Here is a 15,953-nt window from a genome sequence, read left to right on the forward strand (position 1 = left end):
TTTAAATGGATTTTCTCCAATTTTTGCTCTTTCTCCATTCCGTGAAAGTCATGCCATTGCCTTATGTTCCCTCAGCCTTTTCCATCTCCACTCCACACATACTCTACTCCATTTTATAGTCCACTAAAAAATTTTTTTGCCTCTTGTCTGTCTTCAAAAATAGCCGCAGAACACAGCAGAGCAGTACCTTCTAACCACCTAGCTGACAGTTCCTGAGGGAATCTACTGCAGAACTATGAAAAGAGCCAAGATTTTCCAAACTACCATTTTAGTCTCACAGACACTCCTCTTTCTCCTTCTTCTAAATACAATCACATTTTTAGGAAAAGTGCAAAAATAATAGAAGACAGGTACTTAGTTGTCTTTTTTGCATTTGAAATGTCTTCCTTTCAACTACGCATTGTATATGTACAAGAGTGAGAGTATATACACAATCAAATGAATTCAGAATGCCTCCCCATTAAAATACCACCCTATGTATGCATCTCTTCCTGACATCACAGTATCTGAACAAAACACTGTAAAGCCAGCTCTTTTAACACTTTGCTTAAGATGTATTTGTCACTGCTAGATCTTCTTTTGCAGCAAAATCTTGGCTGAGTTACAGCTCAGAGACACTGTACAATTCATTCTGCTGCCATCCATCTCACAAAAGAAAGCAGAAGAATTTAGTGAGTCATGTTAACAGACATAAGTACATAGAAGTGAATGTTACTACGGGTGGGAAACATTAATTTTGTGAGTCAGTTTCACATATTTCATCTACTTTCTTGTGAAAAGCATGATCTACTTTGGCAGGCATACAACGTGATTTATTTGGATTTCTAAGTAGTGATATTTACAGATTAATTAAAATGTTCAAAGACGTCTTTCATGTCTTGGCAAAAAGTCTCCCCTTCTGCTCTCCAGATATACTCTTAATATCCCAGTGGAATGTATTTTCACAAATATTCTCAGTTAATTTAATACTTATGGTCTGCATGTTTCCAGTAGTAAGAAAAAACGCTGATACTCCTGAATAAAGTCTATGTGATCACCAACCCTCAGTGAAGAGCTGGCCAATTATGCCTTTGTTTGCAGCTGCTAAAATACATTCTACAAAAAGGGAAAAAGTTACATTGCATTCCTGTGGTAGTTTGACTCTCCTTGGCTGGATGCCAGGTGCCCACCAAAGCTGCTCTGTCAGTCCCCTCCTCAGCTGAGCAGGGAAGAAAACATATAATGAAAGGCTTGTGGATTGAGATAAGCAGGGACAGATCACTTAGCAGTTATGGGCAAAACAGACTCAACTTGTGGAAATTAGTTTAATTTATTACTAATCAAAATAGAGAAGGACAATGAGAAATAAACCAAGTCTTAAAAACACCTTCCTCCACCCCTCCCTTTTTCCCAGGCTTAACCTTACTCCCAATTTGCTCTCCCCCAGTGGTGCAGGGGGGTGGGAAATGGGAGCTATGGTCAGTTCATCACACACTGTCTGTGCTGCTCCTTCCTCCTCATGGGGAGGACTCCTCACACTCTTCCCCTACTCCAGCATGGAGACCCTCCCATGGGAGACAGTCCTCCACAAACTTTTCCAGCATGACTCCTTCCCATGGGCCACAGTTCTTCATGAACTGCTCCAGTGTGGGTCCCTTACACAGGCTGCAGGCCTTCTGGAACAAAGTGCTCCACGGTGGGTCCCCTGCAGGGTTACAAGTCCGGCCAGCAAACCTGCTCCAGTGTGGGCTCCTCTCTCCATGGGTCCGCAGGTCCCACCAGGAGTCTAGTCCGCCGTGTGCTTCCCCAAAGGGTCACAGCCACCTTCAGGCATCCACCTGCTCCAGCATGGGGTCCTCCACAGGCTGCAGGTGGATCTCTGCTCCACCCTGGACCTCCATGGGCTACAGGGGCACAGCTGCCTCACCATGGTCTGCACTGCGGGCTGCAGATGAATCCCAGCTCAGGCACCTGGAGCACGTCCTGCCCCTCCTTCTCCACTGACCTTGGTGTCTGCAGAGCTGTTTCTCTCACATATTTTAGCTCTGCTCTTCTCCAGCTTCAGTTGGTCAGTATTTTCCCCCCTTCTTAAATCTGTTATCCCCGAGGCACTACCACTGCTGCTGATGGGCCCAGCCTTGGCCAGCAGCACATCCATCTTGGAGCCAGCTGCCATTGGCTCCATTGAACACAGGGAAAGCTTCCAGCAGCTTTTCAGAGAAGCCACACCTGTAGACCCTCCTGCTACCAAAATCTTGCTACAGAAACCCAGTACAATTCCTTTGTAGTGTTAATCTTTTATTTAGGCAACAGCTAAAGGGATAGAACTCACATGTAAGATGGAAGATCAAAAACAGACTGTGACAAAAACCTGAGCTACCTCTTGAATAGTGAGATAGCAGACATGCATCTTCGCTTTTTAAAAAATGTTCAGAAGCAGAAAATGTTTGCTTACCTTCACTTACCATTACAGCATGACCCTCTGGCTTTTCACTGAATTTTAACAATCCCTTCCAAAGTAAGTCCTGTATCAGAACTTGTAATCTGATGCTACAACAAGGCAGAGGTGCAGTGAGAAAGCTCAGAAAGGAAAAACCTCACACTTTCAGAGCACTGAAGTTAAGCATATGTTGTTCAAGAAGAAATAAGGACATGAGAAAAAGTAAGGCTGAGAATATTTCACAGCCCATGTGAAATCATTCACCTTTTCACAGAAAGACAAAAATTGGATATATTTGGTTCCCATCACATACAAAACTACCCTTATCTGTAGCTTGAAGAGCTTGAACTCAATAGCTACATTCCTTTATAACTACAACAGGATTCATTAGACTTCTATGAAGAAAAACAGATCCAAGTGCCAAGAAAAACTAATCACGAGTCCTCCATTTTAAATTACATTAGCAAATTGATATAAATCTCCAGAGAAATGTCTAATTAACTCCACAAGAAACAAAACAAACAAGAAGTCCACATTCATTTTAAAAGACTAGATGGGTCTACAGTTTTAAATTATGACACAAAAATCCTTCAGATTGCAGTTGCCTCTTCAGGTCAATATCAAGTCATATTTCTCAGGCTGCAAAATGGTAAGTGGGGTATAAAAAGACACAATTAAGATCTACTGGCCTAAATACACCAATGCTCACACCACCACTACCTGTGGTAGACTCCTTGACCAAGCACCAAGCAATATGGAAAAGTCTTATCATTTCTCCAAGTGAAAATTAGGGCTCACTGTAACAACTTGGGAACAGCCCATACAGTGCTTTTTTATTTATGCATCTAAATCATCAGTGATTTTTAAGTATTGTGTAAGGTCCTATAATCTGCAAATCAATCACTGCAGTTCTCTTCTTAAAACATGTTATTTCCATTAACATTCCTGCAGGCAGTGTAATAACAAGTCCTTTGCTAAATCAAGATTCCCAAACTGTACAAAAATTTACATCAATGACAATAAACATTCCTTACTATACTAATTGAAGCCAGAGGCTTTCTTCTGCAAATCCCTATCTGTATGAATGATTAAAGGTAATTAGGCATTATAACAAGAACTGGCAATCTGTAGTACTGTACTCTCAGATGACCATGATAGTCAGTGTCTAAACATGATCCTTAAAGAAGAGAAGAATTAAGAAATCATAGCTTGCCTTGGACAAATGAGGTAGGGAAAGAAGAATGGCAATTATCTTCAGGCAGTTAAGAATGTTAGACATAACAAATGAAGAAAAATCCATCCATCATTCAGTGATATGCTTTTGGCACAAAATAGAAAAAGAAACGGATCTTTTCCAGACTGCCCATGACAAGGTGCAACCAGTTTTCACAATTTAATGAATTAGACAACTTTAGCCACTTATTACCATTTAGCATTGTCAAGGCATTTTATAATCTCAGTCATACAGATGGTCACTTACCACATTTAAGCTGAAGCTCTCCTAAGCAGCCATAAGCATCCATGAGTTTTTCATACTGTTCTTTAATTGCATCCTTTTCTTCTGGAGCTAAGAAACAAAGAGAAAGGCAGGAAACTTAGTTATCCAGTCTTTATAAAATGTTCAGGTTGCTATTGCCTACACCAATGCTTTCCACAGTTGACTTTTCTCAGTCAACAAGACTACAGTACAAAAGTAGGGTTAAAATGCTGTAAAACCAGAGATTAAAACATGATGGGACAGAAATGCATAGCATCTCTACACACCACCCTAGAAGAAAGAAGAACACTCACTACATTTTCAAACAACCTGATTCTCAGTTAAAATTTTATTCTATGGTACAGATGCCACATCAGATCCAGAATAAACAAAGAAATATATAATCACATGTAAAATTTACACTGTTCTAAAATAAGAACAAAAATAACAATCAGTCTTGCCATAAGCTAAAATACAATATTTTTTCTTGATGTACAAAGAGAGTTTATACTTCCAGACTCTCAGTCTAATTTCAGACAGAACTGGATTTTTTTATGCAGGATAGCATGATTTGATGTAGACACAAGACCAGATGTTGATTTCAAGAGGAATTAAACATATTTTAGTGATGTAAGAATTAGTTAATTAAATAAAGGGTCAGATGCTCATGGTTACATTTGTGCATTTCTGCAACAAGCAACTGCAAGACGCACATACTGAACATTTAGATACTAAGCCAGACCACAGATCAAACTTGTCACTGGATGCTTTAACATAAAATCAGCATACTTTCTGAATGACTAAGTCTGCATTTTGTATATATTTCCCAATGAGGAGCAAAGTTAATCTCCCAAATGAGGAAAGTAGACTGTAACCTTCAAATGTCCTTTTACTTCTTGAACTACAGATAAACAGCAACACAGTACTTTCAGAGATTTGCTAATAATATGCAATCTTATGCTCCTAATTAACTTCTGCAGTTAAAAAAACCCCTGAAACCTCTGGGCTTAAAAAGGACAAACTGAACTGCTTGCAGTGGATGACAGAAGAGAAAAGAAAGAGACTTTTCTTTATAAATCTCAAGAGGCAAGGAGTTCAGTGAGAAGCATAGAAAACAAATAAATATCCCATATATTGCTGACACTTTGAAGTGAAATGAAGGACAATTCCTCTTGCAAAATTCCTTAACAGAGACAACCCCCAAGAGTAATTAAAACATGTTTGTCTCCATTTTTGCACTTGTGACAAATAAAGAAGACTCGTTAATTTTTTCTTAATTTTGTTTTTACTACCATACTTTCACAACTTATGTACTCTACTTTCATAGAACACTGAGTAAATCAGGAGAAACTAGCAGAATTTTACCACACACATCAGTGAAGCAAAGCATAATCAGCAGATAGAGGATAAAGTGATTTTTGTTGGGTAACATAAATTTCTGCACAATAACTTAAATACTCTGTAATGGCACATTTTAAGAGCTGAGACTCTGCAAGCTCAGTTCGCAGGCACTTATAAAAACAATTTCACAGAACCAGTTTAGATAGACTATAACAATGTTTCAGTCTTTGAAAAAAAACCTCCCTGTCAAGATTCTCTTAGGTACTAAAAAAACAGGTTAAAAAAGGTGATGTTTCATTACCATGGTGTCTTGGGGTGACTTTATGATGTGTATCCCCTATCGCTGCTCTATGCCCATAAATTAATTTTGTGCCTTTCTGTGCCTTTAAACTGAGCCTGAGAGGGGGGAGAGGAAAAAAAACTGAGTGAACTTTTCAAAACAGTTGTTCAAGGACACAGATACACATCTTTACTAAGTAGAAAAGAGCAGCAACAACATACTGACAGGTTTTTCTTAAATCTGTTCCCTGCTTTAAGAGCCTGTCTACAGTAAAATACTTGTGCTACTTTAAAATAAAAAGGGAAAACCAAAACCCTTACTCCAAATATTCCAGCTTAGGAAGAAATCTAAAATGGGAGAAATACCAAGAGGTTCAGATCTGAGACTCATGTGGGACCTCATAAAGTTGAAGGCCAGGCACAACTTGAAAGCATTTCAAAAGTCACTTCGAAAGCATGGTGATATTCTTCAAAATAGAATTACAAGTTGGAAAGCTGGCTGTTAGAAGTGTCTGGTAAGAGCACAATCCAAAAGAACGGAATTTATTTCAGTGTGGAATTAAGCAACACACAGCTCATTCCACTATTGGCAAGAAGTACCTGCCACTGGCATGGATGGAACCCACTGGGGTTTCCCAGGTCAAGCCAGTGGCATCACACACATGTCAGCTCCTGGCACAGGACTTCTCCAAACACACAGCCTAATAGCTGTGTTTTGCCAATACTGGGACAGAAATGTCACCGTTCTGGGCAGGCCACTTGTCAGAACCTATGCCTGCACAGCAGCATCAGTCGGGGCAGCAGCACCAGCAGAGAAGGAGCAGGAAGAAGCAAGAAAGGAAAATGCCAAACAGACACAGATATGTCTGTGGGTCATGCAGACAGAGAGGCCAGAATGTTTTAGTGCCTATGGACCACATTGGGGGGGTGGTGTGTGTAAATTCCCTTTGTTAAAGATACTGATGGAATTCAAAGTATCCTGTCCTGTTACACTCTTTGGTGTTGCACAAAGGACATTATTCCAGAGGGTTTGAGGCAGGTTCGTATCTTATGATTAAAATGAAACATTTATAAATCTCAAAATCTTATTAAAATCTCATATAACTGTCATCAAAACCTGAAACATCTCCTAGAGCAATCAGAGTGCTACAACATAGCAGTCAGAATCAAAAAGAGTGCAGCTACACAGAGAACAAAACTTACATGCTACTTTGTTGCATGAAGAGCATTAAAGGGAAAAAATTCTGTGAAAACTCAAAAGGACAGTGATTAACAGGGAAAATATATATCAATATCTGACAAGTTTCAACAATACAGAAAATACAGTTTTACCAACATTTGGCAGTACATCTCATTAATGCATATAAATATCTCAAAGGCAGGTGCTGAACGGATGGGGCCAGAGTCTTCTCAGTGATGGCCAGTGGCAGGATGAGGAGCAATGGCCATGGACTAAAACACAAGAAGTTTCATTTCAACATGAAGAAGAACTTCTTTACACTGAGAGTGGCAGAGCACTGGAAGAGGCTGCCCAGGGAGGTCTTGGGGGTCTCCCTCTCTGGAGAAGTTCAAAATACACCTGACGAGCTCCTGTGTCACCTGCTCTAGGTGACCTTGCCTTGGCAGGGGGGGTGGACTGGAGGATCTCCAGAGGTCCCTTCCAATCCTAAGGATTCTGTGATTCTGTGGTAACATGAAAACTATTTTTGTGCTTCTCTTTTAAGTGTCCCAAGATCAGGGGGTTTATTCTGCAACAGCTTTCATAAAATCTCTGAAATGCAGAGGCAGTGAGAGTGGTCTGGTTGAAAACCTTAGATGAGAACCACATGTTTAGCTATATTCTGCTCACATGTAAAATCCTTCCTCTTTTAAGCCAGCCAGCTTGATATAGCTACATATATACATACAGAGTTAATACACAATACTGCTACACAAGTTGAAGAAACAAAAAAGTTTTCTACTTAAAGAACAAGTTTAGTTTGAAATTACATAGTGCATTTCTTTACTACTTAATAATAACTAAGGTACACATAATAATCACCAAACTCCACTAAAGCTTCTCATTAATAATTCTTTAGTAATCTTTCCTTCCACTAAGCATGTAATGAGTATCAGGTCTCCTGCAAGAATCACCATAACTGTGCTGTGTTCATAATAGCTTTAGATCTGCACACGATCTGCATTCCTCAAGCACTTTCCTTAATTATTAATAAGCTCCTGATGTAAACATAAGGTTGGCACGTTACCTCAACACTTCAACCCTTACAAAACAACAGGTATGCAATAATTCAATGAAGCTAACCTACAATAAAATCAATTAAAAGTGACCTTTTCCATGCATAAAATACTTCAGAGCCAAAAAACCTCCCATCATGAAAAGACATAAAACTACATTATACCATATGCCTTAACCAAGTGTGACTTCCTGCTTGTAAAACCTGCTAATTCAATTTACCAGCTAGCAGGAACTGGCCAGACATAGGCAGTTTCCTTTATTCAACCCCTCCTTAGGGCTGAACCCCCCAGAAGACTCAGCAAGAGTCAGCACAACTCCCAAGCATGTGGAGCACAGAAAGGTTAGTGACTGGAGTAAGAGGGTAGAGAAAGGTATCATAATTCAAAGTCCAACATTAAGGACAGACATAGTAATACCTACAACCTAAAGATGAAAACGAAGGAAAAGTTCTTGCAAAAAAAGAAAGAGTCTGAGACTGGGTTATGGATTCTGTTTCTCCCTTGTGATTTTTCAGCCTGATTCTGGAAATAGTCACCTGCTTGGCTGTAGGGACTGCTATACGAATGTAATCTCAAGCACATTTTTAAGTACTTTAAGAAACACTGGTTTGGTGTCATGGGATGACTTGATTTGTGTCATTTAGCATTTGGGGGAAAGAGGTGTGAACTTTCCCCAGAAAAAGGGGAAATCTATAATCAAATTTTATACCAAAACTCCCATATATGCACTACCACCAGCATCTTACCTAGAAATAAGTCCTATGTCATGTATTATATGAGTTTAGACAATTAACTTGCCTCCGAATTGTGTTTTCAGTCATCTGCAGACACATTTAAAGTACTTTGTTGTATTTTCAATAGATTTCACCACTAAAATCTTCCTGTTCACATTCAATACCAGCTACACAGGCATTGTGAAAGTCAGACTGCATTCAGAAACACCATACAGGCCAAGCAGTACAGAGCTTGGAGGAAGTCTGTGCTCAGAATTACAGTTAAGAGAGTCCAAATATTTAAAACATTAAGCAATGTATTCACCAATTTTCTAGTAAGAGACGTTTCTGGTTGAAAACACAACAAAACAGAAAATTGGCGTTTTGGAAAGATCAATTCCCTGGTTTTCTATATGAGATTGAGAACAATCTGCTTCTAGTGAGAGGTTATGTTTTCATACCTGCCTGTGCACATATGAATATATTCATTCACAATCAAAGAATAATGGATTAATGAAACCACTGGGTTTCTACTGGCCAGCTCTATGCTGCTGCAGACAGTCAAGAAAATAAAAGAGAAGTCCCTTAGTGATTTCTCTGAAGCTTGGCCATTATCTTTATGTGGTTTCTGCCGTGTATGACTCATATTTACATAGAAATGTGCAGCAGTCACTATAGACACAACCACCCCAAAGAATTTATCCCTCCCAATTACTACTTGTTTCCTAGCATAGAAAACAAGTCTTGTAACCAACACTCTACATTTACACTAATACATCTTCCCTCTTCTTTGTACCCAGTTTGCATTTTGACAACAGTGAAAGAATCGCAACACACACTTTTTCCTACTATCTAAAGCAGTGAAGTTCAGCCTGAGAAACCACAGCTTGCAAGTGCCCACTGCCAGCATAAGCAAGGAAGACAGGACTTCTGCTCTGTAGACTGCTTCCACAAGTAGGGAAAAAGTTGGAACACCACTAAACTACAGAAAATTTCGTAAAAGTTTGTGCTAGCTACATGAATATTCTGGCATAAGAGTAGAAATGAGCCATGGTGGAGGGCTCACCATCTTGGATAGAGTGTAGCACTTAGAAATACATTCACAGTGTGCTTATACAAGTATTGGTGTTTGATTCCCATACCCCACTCAGTGGCATAGTTGTTCACATAATTACAAAACCAGAGCTCATTATAAACAGTGAATGTACATACAGCACAGAAACTGCTTTCTGTACAAAAGAAAAAAAATGATGCACAGGTAAATAATTGCTACTTCCTGGTTTTGCAAGACTTTACCCTGATTTCACTCAGCTGCATCAGAGAACCACACACACACCTGCAACTAAGCGGTGGAGGAGGCACAGAACTCCTCCACAGAGTGTACACACACCTTAACTCTACATAAGTTTGTCTCTAGTAAAGGCTAACTTCCCAGATCTGTGAGTAAAAGTCTGGAAAAACCTCAGACATATTTGCAAAAACACACACTGTATCAGCTTTGAATTTCTGTACTTTCCAGACACCATGGTCATTTAGGATTTACCATAACAGGCGATGTAACATCCTTTATAAAAGCAGCTGCAGAATCAAAGCGCTTGCGGAAAAGAAAAAAAATCTCTGCACCCTTTGGCTCTGCCCTTGAGAAAACACATTATTATGCTGAATTTCAATAGCAGAGCACTCCTGTTGACAGCTTTTCACTGAAATTACCTGCTATAATAAAGTTAAATCACCATATTTTCAACGCTATAGCCTTAGTTTAGTAACTGCCTTGACAGCAGTCCAGAACTACCTTGTGCAGTTCACTTAATCTGTAAACCACTGAAACTGTAATGTGTTTCAAGGAGGAACAGCATCTGTATCTATACTCCCTGTTGTAGTAAGCAAAAACTTCTAAATCAATGACAATTTTTCTTCATCCTTCATGACTATGGGTTTCTTCCATAGAGTACATTGATGTTCTAGTTCAGAGAATTCCTGGAAGAATTGTTACAGGCTGTCACCCACCCTTCTGGAGACAACTAAAGCTCTAGGGTTGCCAGCAGCCAAAAAGGAAAAAAAAAAAAAAAAAAAAGAAAAAAAAAATCTCCAGCAAAATGTGTCACTCAATTCAAAACACTGAATTTTACCCTCCACCCTACAGTGACATCATGAGAGGAGGAAGACAAACTCCCACCCTCAAAAATACTATTTAACTTAGGGTAGAGCAGAAAACTGTTCTGTTGATATCACATCACTACACAGATTAAGTCAAGGGGTTTAGGGATATGCAACTAGGTTTCCTAGTTTCCAGTGATTTCTGATTTCTTGATTTTTCCTAAAGTTTCTTAGTTTAGGTTTCCATTGCAGAACAAGTGTTCTCATTTTATAAATTGCTGACATCTCAGACAATCTGAGATCTTTACAATATTTTTCCACTAATGGTATCCAGGATGCAAATATTTTTCAGGTATTAAATCTCTGTATGGAGTACGGAAATTTGAAACATAACCAATTTTCAACTAAAATTGTCATCATTACCTTTATAGCATATTGAGAGAGGAAAAAGTATAAAGTCATCCATTCACAAGACAGCATCAAATTGTTAGCTCACAAGTTTGAAAGTGTTTATTTTAATGAGGAGCTTGCCAGAGGTTTATAGCCTGTATTGACGCTGTGTCTGCCCAAGTGTGTGGTTTTTCAGATTTCCTTTTTGTAACACCACTTCTTCTAGAACAATGCTCACTCCCTTCTGCCACTTGAACTAGGTTAAATTCAACGTTTAAGTTTCTTCTAGTACAAAATCATTATAGAAGCAATTAAACTTTCCGAAAGTGCAGATGTCATGCCTGTTCAAGGGCAGAGATACTTGGTAATTATGGAAAAACTAATAATGAACAATGACTAAAATTTGTTCTTGGGCCTTCACTGTCTGTCTGTGATTATTCCTCTCTACAGTTCTGTTTACATAAGGGTGCAATTGCAAAACTACATAAACTGTTGTACAGCTTAAGTGCTCCAGGTATACCAATCTGCTTTTATTTAGTGTAGAGGTTTGTATAAGGCACAGTTGCATAATTCTTCCTCACCACAGGTATGCAATTTTTAAAGAACTTTATTTTAGAAACAGAAAATAGAGAAGCCAAAACTAACACAATCCTAAGACTAGTATGTCTGAAACCACACATATACAAAGTTTATGTTAACCTCCCATGGTCATGTTCTATGGTTAGTAACAACCTAAAGGCTAGTCAAACAAAACAGAATTAATGTTGTTTCTGTTACCACCCTGCTGTGAAGCTTCCTCTTCACAATTCTTCTAAATTCACCATCACAATACCTATTACTGGTTTTCCCTCCTTTTCTGGTCCTCTGCTGCATAAACAGAAGAAATTATCTAAACAGGCTCCACTGGACAAACTAGCTTTTCCTACAATACAGGAACTGACCCAGGAAGGAATAGAGAAATCAAATGAAATAAAATGACAAAGTTATTACCATGGAGTGGGCTGAATGCCAACGCATGAGTGATTACAATTATCTCAAGACATGACACTGGACTTCCAAAAGGCATGGCAAACAGGCTTTTTACACCATACAAATCACTACTTCAGAATTCTCCTAACACATTTTAAGAGAGACTGTATAAATTCTAGAATGATAGAATCGCAAAATCATAGAATCATCAAGATTAGAAAAGATGTCTAAGATCATTGAGTCCAACCATTAAACTAGTACCACTGTGTTCATCTTTTAAACCATGTTTCCCAACTTCCAAATCCACATAGTTTTGGATCACTTCCAGACATAGTGGTTCCATCACCTCCCTGGGCAGCCTGTTCCATTATGCCTGACCACCCTTTCCATGAAGAAAATTCTCCTAATATCCAATCTAAACCTCCCCTGGTGCAAGTTGAGGCCATTTCCTCTTGTTCTGTTGCTTGTTACCTAGGGGAAGAGGTCAACCCCCACCTGGCTACAACCTCATCTCAGGTAGCTGTAGAGAGTGATAAGGTCTCCCCTGAGCCTCCTTTCCTCCAGGCTGAACACCCCCAGCTCCCCCACCTGCTCCTCATAGGACTTGTGCTCCAGACCTTCACTGGCTTCATTGTCCTTCTCTGGACATGGTCCTATTTTGACATAGGCCAGGATGCCATAGGCCTCTTTGTTCACCTGGGCACACTGCTGGATCATGTTCAGACGGATGCTGAGCAGCACCACCAGGTCCTTTTCCACTGGGCAATTTTCCAGCCACTAAATCATTTTAGGTATAGCAATTCAAATGGGGATGGCAACACTGGGGGAGAAAAAAATCTACTCTATGTTGATGATTCCTTTAATTAGTGAGATTTCAAATTTTTCCAACCACTGGTCCTACAGGTGGCTCAGGGCTGGCTAGATAAATATTGGACTCTCCATTTTATTCATTCACATTGGCTTTAGGAAGCAGAGGTGCTTTAGATTTTTATCAGAAAAATAAAATACAGACCAAACCCCACTGATATCAATATAGAGTTTTAATGTCAACAGGTTTTAGAATCAGGGAAAGTGAGTAAACTGCTGCTCAGTACTAACTAACTTTTCACTGCCAGCTCACTGAAAACTGACGCAAAAAACTCCCCTAGAAAAATGTAACACATTCACGTCCACTATTACTGAAGAATTTAGCAAGAAACGGAACCCCCAAATATTACACAATATAAAACTCCAACAAAATAAACAGAACCAACCAACCAAAAATCCCCACAGTGTGGCAATAACATCTTTTTCACGACAGGTCAAAATTTTTCCACTGTCAAAATTATTCTTGTGAAAATCAGCTGCCCCTTGATGACCATTTTGGCTTTCGTCATTCCTAAAGTCCCCAGCACCTGAAAATCAAGTATTTTTGTCTGCATGTCCTACCACTGTACATTGTGGAAGATTCAGCTCAGTAGACCCAGATCCTGAGGAGACATTGTGACTGACATTGTACAAATCAGAGTGTACACACAGGGTCTTACTACAACAGTTTGAGCTACTTGAACACAGACGCTGACAATGCTGTGAACAGCAGCATGATTGCAGGCACGGGTATCACACAGAAAACAATTTAAGAACACAGCACAAGCATGTGTTTCCCTGCATTGCTTCTTGCACCTCACATTCTCAGTCACCTCATTTTTCGGTGTCTGCCGCAGCATTAGCACCATCACCGTTCCATTAGCTCGAGTGTGACAAGTATCAAAAACACAAGGTGAGATAACCCTGAGCACGTTTACGAGACTCCTCCAGTAAGAGCCAGACACTCAAGTAACTAAATACCGTTCAAATCACAGGGGCAACACAGCAAGAAACCTGGGCTTTTTCACAGGAGACAAGTCAGTCATCCCAAAACATCTCTGCTGTGAGCTGGCTGTCTTCACTGGCAGTTAGCACCTAATGTAGCTGAGTAGAAACTTCCTCAAGAGGCGGTGGATCCCATCCCTTTACCTGGACCCTCCTCTGCAGTCAAGGCTGTAGAGGATAAGTTTTGCACACTAAAGGTGCCCTGTGCCGAGACCCCACCGCCACCAGGCAGCCAGGTGGCCTCTCCTGCTTCTTCTATCCGGCTGCTGGTGAGGAGGCTAAAGACATCCAGAGCAGAGATGCGACACGGATCGGTAGGAGATGCTGGCGAACCCTCCGTGCATGGCACGTACTGAGAGTCACCCAAATGCGACAGCAAGTGGCCAAGCCTGGAGGACCGTGCTGGAGATCGGGCTGTAAGTGAGGTGAGGCGCTCTCCGCATCCAGCATCCCACTGGACGTGGGTCTACGCGCTCCTCTTCCTCTCTCCATACCACGGGGGAAAGTGCCCCAATGCTCCTGGGCATCGCCTGCTGCCGCTGCACCCCAGCGCCCCTTCGCAGGCAGAGGGGCGCACCCACGGGCACCCACAGCCACGCCAGCTCCGCGCCCCCACAGCCGCCCCCGCACGCACTTACTGAGCGCCGCCACGGTGCCGGCCTCCAGCAACAGGCAGTCCTGGCGGCTGCGCGCCTCCAGCAGGGCGCTCGGCCCCGGCTCCTGCTTCCAGAGCAGCCGCAGCCCTTTGCTCAGAGCCATGGGAACCGCCGGCCGCGGGGAGGAGGGCGCAGGGGTCCCGGTGCAGGGGGTGGCGGAGGAGCCTCCGTCTCGTCGGGCGCACGGCGCGGCGCTCGGGGGCCGCCGGCAGCCCCGCGGGAGCTCCTCCGGGCGCCCTTCCCCGGCCCTGGCCGCTTCTCCCGCTCCCGCTCGCCGGTCGCCTCAGAAGGCCGCCGGGTGCCTCCGCTGCGAGGGCGTCCAGCGCAGCGCGAAGGAAGCGGAGCGTCCCCCGCGGGCGGCCCCGCCGCTGCGTCCTCCTCCTCGGGGAGCCCCGGCTGCGGCCGACGGGGCGGGAGCGACCTTCCCCTTTGCTCCCCGCCTTTCCTCTTCCCACCCGCGGTAAACTTTCCAGAGTTAACTTTGTCCCTCTGGCTGCGCGGCTCCGGCTCCTCCTCCTCCGGGACAGGTACAAGCCGCCGGCGGGGCGCTGCCCCCGCCCTGCCCGCGGGCGAGGGGAGGAGCGGCGGCCGCTGCCGAACCCAGCGGGGCGCTGTGGGTTCCGGCCCGGCCGGGCTGTTCCCAGCTCCGTTGTTCCCGGCTTTGCTCGCCCCGGCCCGGCGGTGCCGCTCCCCACCCCCGCGGGTGGCGACGGTCGCCGTCGAGCCGCCGGGAGCGCGGCGGGCCCAGCAGCGCCTTGAGGCGCCGGAGTTGTTCCCCGGGCCGGCCCGGCGGGCGAGGCTGCTGCCGCCGCTGCCCGGGGAGAGGCCGCGCTCCTTCCCGCTTCCTGCGGGAGCGGCCGCCCGGGCTCCCGGCGCCGCTCCCCGCCGACGGGGCTGGCAGGGAGCTCCCCTCGGGGCTGCCTTCCGACTGTGCGCTGTCCCGCGGGCTGCGTATAAAGAGTTTCGGGTAAAGGCACAGCGCACGTGTTCTGGTGTTGCAGGGTTCCCTTCACAATTCCCTGTGAGTCTATGCAGGGTGAGTCCTCTTTTTTTCCCGGAGTGCATCCATAAGGAGTGGATTGAGGAAGTAGGCACAGGTACGCCAGTGTGTTCGGATGAGAGAAAAACTCGCTGTAATCTCCAGCAGAAAATAGAGTCCTATTCATACATGGGTAAACCAGGCAGAATTCTAAATTTTTAACATCAGGAATTACAACTCAAATTTATATGTAGAGAAAACAGCGAAATTCAAAGTACCCAAACTACCATGTGTTATTGTTGTCTCACATTTACGTCGAGAACGTGAGTCATGGTTGTGCGCTGCCAGGTGGAATGTCAGCGTCCCTGCCTTCTTTGAACGTAATGGAAACAAACTGAAAAGCAGGTACTGCCTATAACACACATCTGGTTTGTTTATTTCATAACCAGCAGTAATTCGGAAAGGAGATTGATTTTACATTTGTTTATGGTGCCTCCTTACAAAAGCATTTTGAAAGGATCTGGTATGGAAAGTGGGATTGTTGTTT

General features: G+C 42.8%; 1 protein-coding gene across 2 annotated transcripts in view; it reads right to left on the minus strand.

Annotated features, from left to right (window-relative positions):
• The window catches only part of SYNJ2 (synaptojanin 2), a 69,647-nt gene extending 54,716 nt beyond the window's left edge, over positions 1-14,931 (minus strand). For both annotated transcript variants that reach the window (XR_011149907.1, XM_069010588.1), the window contains exons 1-2: positions 14,410-14,931; positions 3,900-3,986 (exon numbers count right to left, since the gene is read on the minus strand). Coding sequence is in view for 1 of the 2 variants with exons in the window: in XM_069010588.1 (XP_068866689.1) it covers positions 3,900-3,986; positions 14,410-14,530 (208 nt within the window). In the remaining variant the exon portion in view is untranslated. The remainder of the gene's footprint in view (positions 1-3,899; positions 3,987-14,409) is intronic.
• Between the last annotated feature and the right edge of the window lie 1,022 nt (positions 14,932-15,953).

This window comes from Aphelocoma coerulescens, chromosome 3 (genome assembly GCF_041296385.1).
Source record: "Aphelocoma coerulescens isolate FSJ_1873_10779 chromosome 3, UR_Acoe_1.0, whole genome shotgun sequence".
NCBI classification, from domain to species: Eukaryota; Metazoa; Chordata; class Aves; order Passeriformes; family Corvidae; genus Aphelocoma; species Aphelocoma coerulescens.